This window comes from Salvia miltiorrhiza, unplaced genomic scaffold (genome assembly GCF_028751815.1).
Source record: "Salvia miltiorrhiza cultivar Shanhuang (shh) unplaced genomic scaffold, IMPLAD_Smil_shh fragScaff_scaffold_148_1:::fragment_2:::debris, whole genome shotgun sequence".
In the NCBI taxonomy this organism is placed as follows: domain Eukaryota; kingdom Viridiplantae; phylum Streptophyta; class Magnoliopsida; order Lamiales; family Lamiaceae; genus Salvia; species Salvia miltiorrhiza.
Genome location: NW_026651420.1, coordinates 1 through 9411, shown reverse-complemented (window position 1 = coordinate 9411; position 9411 = coordinate 1). Strand labels below are relative to the sequence as shown.

Here is a 9411-nt window from a genome sequence, read left to right as displayed (position 1 = left end):
TTTTAATTTCAACCTCTAACAAAAAAATTTATCTGTAAAACCACGAACTTTGAAATTTTTATGATTTTGACTACGTGATAAATTTTCGGCTAAAAATAAGTTGAGTTGACAGCCTGAAATCTAGCGTGGCTTAATCGATGATGACACAAAAACGACGTTGTTCTTTTAAAAATGCAAAACAACGTCATTTAACGTAAAAACAAGAATTTTGCATCTTATTAAAAGAATTCTACAAAGATGTAACTTAGAAGCTATTTATATTTCCTCCAATCCACTTGATTCCAACGAATACCAAAATAATTTAGAAATAAATAGAGTTATTATAATAATAGGATGAAAGATAAGAAAGCAATTAGAGGAAATGACCGAAATGATTCTTACTAGTGACCTAAGCAATTGCCCAAGAATTCCACCGAATAGTTGAGGATTTCTTACTCGAATGCTTCCTCCGACTCTGGAGAGATTTTGGGGGAAATGACTAAAGGAAATAGATTTTGAGAATTAAGGCATTTAATTAGAAAATTTTGGGGGAAATGACTAAAGAAAATAGGTTAAAATGTCACATAAGCTGCCGGAAATTTATCCCGTAGTCAACATCAGAAAGATTTCAAAGTTCGTGGTTTTACATGCAGAATCTTTTGTTAGAGGTTAAAACCAGAATTCGCTCAAAGTTCGTGGTTTTACAGGCCATTAACCATTTTTTTTTATCATTTGGAAAACGAGATCGTGGTATTGGAACTTAATCGTTAACATATAGGAGTAATATTTTAGTATTTGAATGTCTTCGAAAATATATCGTTATCCTAAATTAATCACCATATATAATTATTTTTGGGTTAATTATAATATATGGTCCGAATTTTGGAGTCATTTGTAAATATGACCCTAATTTTAAAAATACAAAAAAAAAAATAACATGAACTTTGAAGTGATTTGTAAAAATGACCTGAATTTTAAAAAAATACAGAAAAATAGCTTGAACTTTGGAGTTATTTGTAAAATCGACATGAACTTTAAAAAATACTCTATCTGTCCCATTATTCATGGCTCATGTTTTTTCGACACGGAGATTAAGGAGAGTAGAATTAAGATAAAAGTGAATGCTTAGTTGTGTGTTTAAGGAATTCTTTATTATTCTTAATAAAACTCAATAAAGTGTTTTTTTTCCTTTAACTTAACAATTTTAATTTCTTATTCAGATTTTAATTATTCTATTTTCGAAAATACAATAATTAAATTTTAAAAATTAATAACATTTTGTACCAATTAATACGATTCCCATTTAAACTCATTTGCTGTTAAGGAGATTCGAACACTTGCACAATTCCAAAATTCAGCAAATAAACAGAGGAAAACCAAAAACTGAAGAAGGTGCCGAAATTCATCAAATAAATAGAGGGAAGTCTCAAATTTCATTTCAAAGGTCTGAAATATTTCAAATTTTCCCACAATTTAGAGCAGCACAAAGCCTATAAATACAAGGTATTACTTCATTCTATTGATTCACTACCTAATCTGTTCTAAATCACTGCATTACATCAGTTTTCATAGCCACAAAAAAAAAGATAAAGTTCTTGACAACCAAAATGAGAAGAAATGATCTTTCTTCTTTTGAAAGAGCTTCAATTATCTAGTTCCTTCTTGAAGACAGTAGATATGACAAACCAATAAGAGGCCATTGTCAAATGGTCAAGTTCAAGAAGAACCATTAGCCGCGTATGGACTGGAGCTAGACAACAAGAACAATCAGGTCAGATTATCAACTCCACAAGCAAAAAAATATTAAGGCCAATGAGAAGAGTTCATATTGATCTAGAGCTCATTGCTAGCTTGGATTTATCCAAGAGATCAACCATACGAAGATTAGCATATGGAATTTAATGCAACAAATCAACCGTGGGAAGATGGATTCATCAAGGAATGATCAAAGCTCACACAAATGCTATAAAGTCCGATCTTACCGCTCCTAACAAGTTGCTAAGGGTAAAAATTTCTTTAAAAACTTAGAATATAATAGTATACTTAAGATATTAACATTCAAAAGCATGCAAAACACTGTGCCATTGTTTTGTAGTATTTTTTTTTTTAGTTTCTTAGTTGCTTTCCATGCCTTGTCAATTAGCCGTCCTTGCGAAGTGGACACATTATCTCGAGTAAGTTTCTAGAAATAGAGAAGGAAAATAATTGAGCCTCGAAAGTACCAACAAACAAGGCTTCTGTTACCTTAAAAAAAAAGGCCTCATGTTTAATTTTAAAAATCATGATGTGATTATTAAAAAAAAAATGGTAGTAATAACAATTATACCGTATTTACGTATATTGATATATGAGATCGTTTCATATGCTCAATCCATCCCTTAAAAATTATGATCTAATGAAAATGGCATTAAGAAAAAAATATGATAGTTATATTTGATGGAGATTATGTCTCATCCTTTTTGTAGATTTATCTTAAATTTCAATTTTCACAATTAATGATGGAAAATAATTCTTTATTTCTATAATAAATAGCGTTTGCACCGTGTGCAAAACACGAAAAATATTTTTATATATATAGAAATTCTATAATAGAATTGATACAACTCACTTATGATATTTATAAGTATAATAAAAAAAATAACTGAAATATATTTAAACTGAATATAGAACAAAATAAAAAAATAAGATAAAAAAGAATTCACAATAGTAGAATTGATGTTATGAAAAAAAAAATTGAAAAATAGATTTATTCAAAAAAGACGAGAGAGGAGAGAGAAATTCGTTAAATATTAATCTTTAAATAAATATAATATTTATATTTTAATTCTAATATTTACACAAAATATATCAAATTAAAGCTTTTATCGTAATCTTTAATTTGACACGCATATTAAATATTTTACAATTATTCAAATTTCATAATTTTAGAGAGTAAATAAAACACAAGTATACAAAAATAAAACAAAAAAATTACAGTTTACAAATGAATCATCAATTTTACTATAATCACAAAATTATCATTCAATTTTAAAATTAATTTACAACTGATTTTAAATTGAAAATTATGTTTGGAGTTGATTAAGGATTTTTATTCGGCGAGAGATAGATATTTATGATAGTAGGAAACAAAAATTGATAAGCAATAGTTGTCGCCACAAGACACTTTTCCGTGCGTCTCTCATCTCATTAGTCATTACCTTATCCTCTTTGATAATCGTATGTTCTTTATTTATTTCTGATAATTTCGTCGTCTTCTTTATAAGCACAGCACCCAATTCCAGTTGCAAATCCACTCTGCTCCCACTGCTTCTCTTCTCGTCAATCTCCATCACCACAAAACTCACCAACCAATCAATCTGCAGCAACGATACTCTGATTGTTGAATGGACTGTTGCCTCTCCTACACCAATCCCCGATTCCCAACTCCGCCCGCCGCCGCTCCCGCTCGCCGCCCTCCGATCTCTCTAGGGCTGCGGGCGACGCGGCTGATCGTGGTGTCTAGTGCCAGCAGCAAGAGCAAGTGCGATTTCGGCGGCTTGAACGCGCCGCTTGAGCCGCGCACGCCGGCCGGGAGGCTGTTGAGCGGCGTTTGTCTGGACGATCGCGGCGGTTTTCACGCCGCATCGAGGAGGGAGCTTGAGCGGCTGGCGGTTCAGAGGGATGAGGCGGCGGCGCGGTTGCAGCTCAGCCTAGGCTCCGATGAAGCTTGCCTCCATAGGTTGGTACTCGCACTTTTCTTTTTTTGTCTTTTACTATATTTATGTAAATTTTATTATCTATTGAGATATCATTTATTTTTTGCATTGTTTGATGATTTTTTGAGTTTCTGATCGGATTATAAGTTCTTCGAATATAAATATTATGATCGATTGATGATTCATCTATATTGCCTTTTTTTTTTCCTCCTTTGATGAATTTCGTTTTCAGGGGATTGCGATTGAACTAGTAGTTCTTAAATTAATCGAAAAGAAAAGTTGTTAAATTAGAAAAAAAAACATAGCAAGATTTAATTTTCTTGATAGAAATATATAGAACTATAGAAATTGCTTCTTTAGTGTAGAACTTGAGTGAGAGATGATTGCTTGAGCAACAACCTTCTTCTATTGAGCAAGAACTTTATTGCAAAAGGTGTGTCTTTACCTGGGGTTTCAGGTGGATTATTAATTATGTAATATAATATCGAGCGAGAAACTTTAGGTTAAATTTTGGTTGTAGTAGTGCTCACGAACTTTGCCAACAAGCTCCCATTGTGACAAATAATCTCTAATCTTCAGTATCCCTTTCTGTTTATATAGCTTCTGCAAGAAAAAGGGGAAAAGAAACTTATTGGAATTGGATTTGATTAAATTCAAGCTTATATCACTGTTGTGAGGATGCATACAAACTAACTTTTGATATCTAAATGATGTTTAGGAAGCAAATGTATTGGATTTCATTTCAATGCGTAATTTATCCCTTACTGCTTGACATTATTTTGCTTCATTGTAAAGATTTTAGCAATATCCTTGTGTTTTTCTTTTTACGAACTGGATGGCACGTTTTAGGATATAACCGCAAACTCCTTGAGAATGGCATGAGCCGGCCGAGGGTGTACTAGTGCATCGAGTTCCTCGAGAAATTGGCTGGAGGGAGGGTGTACTAGTACTGCTACCGGACATGGTGTTGTTGCCTCATCAATGATTATTATCTGCTGATAAAGTGCTGCATCTGTATTTGGTACCTCTCGATGATTGTGGGCTTTCAGGTGCTGGATGAAAAAAAAGTGCATCAACTTGGAGGATTATATCGATGCAGGTTTTGCACGTTCAAGGCGTGCAGTTACTGGCAGTAGACATATAGGATTGCTTAAATGATCAGTTCTTGAAATAATTAACTGTAGGGCCAAACCTGAAACCGTGGTAATGCAGATTAATTTATGCGGCATCTATGCAATTTCCTACTTTTTGGCTGAACTTTCACAATGAATTTTCAGGAGAATTGCGGAGTTCAGACATCACGAATGCCAGGATGCAGTTGAGGATGTTATGTATATGCTAATTTACTACGAATTCTCTGAAATGGGAGTCAATTTAGTGCCACCGCTTTCCAAGTGCGCCTATAATGGTAGGCTAGAGATATGGCCTTCGAAGGACTGGGAGCTCGAGTCCATCCATAGCGCTGAGGTTCTGCAGATGGTGAGGGAGCATCTAAGAGCTGTCGCTGGATGCAGGGCAAACTCCAACGTTACTGACAGCTGGGCCACTACTGAGGTACAAAGGTTCCGCCTCTGTGAAATGTACGCTGCTTCCATCTTATATGGCTACTTCTTGAAGACTGCTTCCTTGAGGTACCAACTCGAACGGGGTCTAGACCTCAGCAGCTCCCACTACGGCCTTGCTGGTCGAGGCCAGCATCCCGTCTCAGAGATGTTTGCTGCAGGATCCAGCTACATCGCCCATGGCCGTGTCAGCAGCCCAAGATCCGCCCCAGCAAGCCCAGTTTCGTATCCTCTGCAGAATAAACCAGAGAGTTTGAGATTTTACATGATGGGATTCGACCACGAATCAATTCAGATGTGTGCAAAGCCCAAGTCCAAGGAGGCGGTGAATCTTCTTGAGAGACACACCTCTGCTCTATTCGGGGATGAGGAGACGGGACTGCTCGAAACAGATGACGTGCTTACTACCTCATTTGCGAGCCTGAAGAGGTTTCTGCTCGAAGCCGTCGCCTTTGGCTCGTTCCTCTGGAATGCAGAGAACTTTGTGAGCGATGTATATATGCTCGAGGAAAACTAAGTAGGTTTTAGGCGTATTTTGTGTAGATGATATATGCTTTCTTGCTTTCAGATATGAAGATGTATATATGGTTGAACAGTGTATATATATGTATATTTATAAACCTTCTTGATTTACAACTGGTGAAGAAATATTGTCTTCTTCGTTCTTGCCCTGTTGTTCGGTGCACTGACGTGTATATTGATGATGTCATTAATCTACACGCTAAAAGAATAGAGCTCAAAGCTTACTTCTCTTTGTTTTATGACTTCTAGAATCTGCTATATGCTATTAATTAGGAGTATAAATTAACATCGTTTTCTGCTAGTCATTCATCAACCTCAAATTTTTAATGTTGTAATGAACCATGATTCTCCCCTTATGAAATCATTTTCCTCGATGACTTTGAATTGTTAAAATGTGAGGACAACAACTACCCCTCTAAAATACTCCAACATACATTATCATCTAAACTCAAAATTTCAACGCTGACAATTACAAACACACAATATTAGTTAGAACTTCAATCATTTATCTCAAGAAACTCCCTCTCCTCCTCCCATCAATGGCTGTCTTCCTCCTGAAGTTCGTCTTCTCCCTCGTGGCCGCACTCTCAAGCCTGCTGACACGCCTCATCTTCAACGGAGCAGCCCACGTGGTGGTGCAGGTCATCCAAGTGGCGAAGGTCCCCGGTGAGAGCAGCCAACACCTTCTGGATCGAGTCAAGGACTTGATCACAACGTGCATGGAGTTCTTGATGAACATCATAGTCGATGCAGTCGTCTCTGTCTTCTCCTCCTTGTTCAAGTTTGTCAAGGAGGGAGTCTTCACCTCGTCGTCTGGACTGGCTGCAGCCGTGGCCGGATTGTTGGAGAAGTCGAAAACGTCTTTGGAAGATGCGTTGAAAGATATTCCGGAGGTGTTGGATGCCTTCACACAGATGGTTGGCAAGATTCTTGCAGATTTCTTCAACAACTGCAGCGAGGCTGTGGCTTATGTTGCACAGAATGTTTTTTGAACTCAGGAATCCTTCGTTTTTGTTTCTTGAATCGGAATAGTTGGGTTTGGTTTTTTGTACAAAATCACTTGATTTGATTCATTTTTATTAGAAAAAAATAGAAGCTTGCTTGTATTGTACATTGACACAAAGGCAACTTTCATTGTATGTCTGATTTTTGTGAGTTGGAATTTTACCAACGCTTTTTTGATCTACAGTTTAATGAAATGGATGAAAACGCGTGGCGACTCAAACAGCTTGGTTGTTGCAAGAATATATATTTTGTTATTTCCATGATTGAGATATTTGTTTCATTTTCTTTTTCATGTAAAGAGGCTTAACCAACAAGTTATCAAGTATATTAAAAATTATTTGTTGAATGCTTTGAGAAACCTTGTAGAAGTGCTAAACAAGTTTCTTCTTTGACTTGAACAATAAACCAAGGCAAGTCAAAATAAAATAAACAAATAAAACAAGGAATTCACTTTTCCTCCGATCAAACAAGAAAGTATGTCATTTTAGTTTATTTTTCATGATTGTAAATGATTGAGTATATCATTATTATTCTTATTATTACAATTTCTCCCGTCCTGCTCATTTATTGATATGAATCAAATAAAATTAGCTCAAATAATAAAAATTATCAAAGATCATAAATATTTTAAAGTTCCAAACCAACTTCATAAATAATAAATTAGTCATATAATTTTCATTTAGTCTAAACTAATTCTAAAAAGTAAACGTCATATTTAAATTATACTTGTGATAAATCTATCAAACTCTGAAAGATCAGCCAAGATTAATATGATCCAATTTAATCCAAAACCATGAAGGTTTAAGCCACTCATGCACCAAAAACATACATACAAATCGGCCTCAGCCCACAAGCCAAATGGTGAATTTGGTCCAATACGACTCAGAATTCCATCGGGAAACACAAGCGTCTACACGAACACAAAACATAAAAAAAGAGAGAAAAATTATAAGATTGTTATAAACCAGAGAGAAACGAGATAATAGATAAGAGAATATGTATTGAGCGTCTTCAATATGAAGGCCAAAGGCCTCTATTTATACAAGTAGGAAGCAAGGGTTTTAGGGAGATTTATTGATCAATACACATAAGATATATCTAGAAGATATATTTACAACACTTCCCCTTGATTGACCAATCCCTAAAACAAAAAATGTTGACTCATTAAAACCTTGCTAGGAAAACCCAATGGAACAAAACCTAGTCGAAGGAAAAAGAGTACAACTGATTCCCCTGAACTTGAGATCATTAAAGATCTTTGAGTCAACGCATGCCGATCTCGTGTACCAACTTTCTGAATGTCGATGTTGGTAATGCCTTGGTGAATGTCAGATTATCACTTGAGCGAATTTGTTGAACGTCGATATCGCCATTCTTTTGAAGGTCGTGTGTATAGAAGAGTTTGGGAGAAATATGCTTCGTCTTATCGCCTTTGATGTATCCTTCCTTGAGTTGAGTGATGCAAGCAGCATTGTCTTCATATAAAATATTTGGTTTAGCCTTTGATGAAGCTTACCCTCACGACTCTTAGATATGACTCGTCACATTTCTCAACCACACACATTATCGACTTGTTTCGTGGATTGCAATGATTTGAGGATGTTGCAGTCAAGATTTGCTTCACAGACTTCCATGATGTAGCAGTTCCACCATATGTGAAAACGTATGCAGTTTGTGACTTAGCTTCATATGGATCGAATTAAAATCCTGCATCCGAATACTCCACTATAATATTATCAGAATTTTCTTGATAATATAATCCAAGGTCAATCGTACCCTTTAGATAACGTAGAATGTGCTTAACACCATTCCAATGTCTCAAAGTGGATGCAAAGCTAAATCTTGCTAGGAGATTAACAGAAAAAGCTATATCTGGTATAGTATTATTAGCCAGATAAGTCAATGCTCTAATCGCACTTAGATATGGTACTTCAGGATCAAGTATCATTTCACCCTCTTCAATTGGTCGAAATGGATATTTCTTAGTACCAAGAGATCTAACGACAATTGGTGATGCTAATGGATGTGCATTATCCATGTAAAAACGTTTTAACACTTTTTTCTATATATGTGGATTGATGGATAAACGTTCCTCCACGGATACGTTTCATTTGCAAACCAAGACAAAACTTTATCTTTCCCAAATCTTTCATTTCAATTCTTTTTTCAAATATTCAGCACTTTTATTGAGCTCTTAAAAAGTCCCAATTAAATTTAAATCATCAACAAAAACTGTTATGATTGCAAATTCACTTTCAGTTTTCTTAATGAAAACACAAGGGCATATATCTTTATTCTTGTATCTTTCTTTCAAAATATACTCGCTCAGTCTATTGTACCACATACGACCAGACTGTTTCAACCCATACAACGATTTTTGCAGTTTAATTGAATACATGCTTTTGGGTTTTCACTGCAATCCTTCAAGCATTTTAAATCCTTCGGAAATTTTCATATATATGTCATTTATTTAATGACCCATATAGATAAACAGTTACTACATCCATAAGACGCATATCAAGCCTTTGTGACACAGCTAGACTAATCAAAATCTAAAAGTAATAGCATTCATTACGGGAGAGTATGTTTCCTCATAATCGATTCCTGGTTTTTGAGAGAAACCTTGTGCTACGAGTCTTGTTCTATAT

General features: G+C 35.2%; 1 protein-coding gene across 1 annotated transcript; it reads left to right on the top strand.

Annotated features, from left to right (window-relative positions):
- The first annotated feature begins 3121 nt into the window (after positions 1–3121).
- LOC131002573 (UV-B-induced protein At3g17800, chloroplastic-like) lies at positions 3122–5872 on the top strand. The gene is made up of 2 exons (XM_057929041.1): positions 3122–3697; positions 4952–5872. Exons 1-2 carry the CDS (start codon positions 3363–3365, stop codon positions 5751–5753), a joined length of 1137 nt encoding a protein of 378 aa, XP_057785024.1. The 5' UTR covers positions 3122–3362; the 3' UTR covers positions 5754–5872.
- The last annotated feature ends 3539 nt before the right edge of the window (positions 5873–9411 follow it).

Excerpts from the sequence above, each read along its gene's own strand:
- LOC131002573 (XM_057929041.1), top strand. The coding sequence starts at position 3,363 with ATGGACTGTTGCCTCTCCTACACCAATCCCCGATTCCCAACTCCGCCC. Across the intron at positions 3,698-4,951 it reads GATGAAGCTTGCCTCCATAG|GAGAATTGCGGAGTTCAGAC; the intron begins GTTGGTACTCGC and ends ATGAATTTTCAG.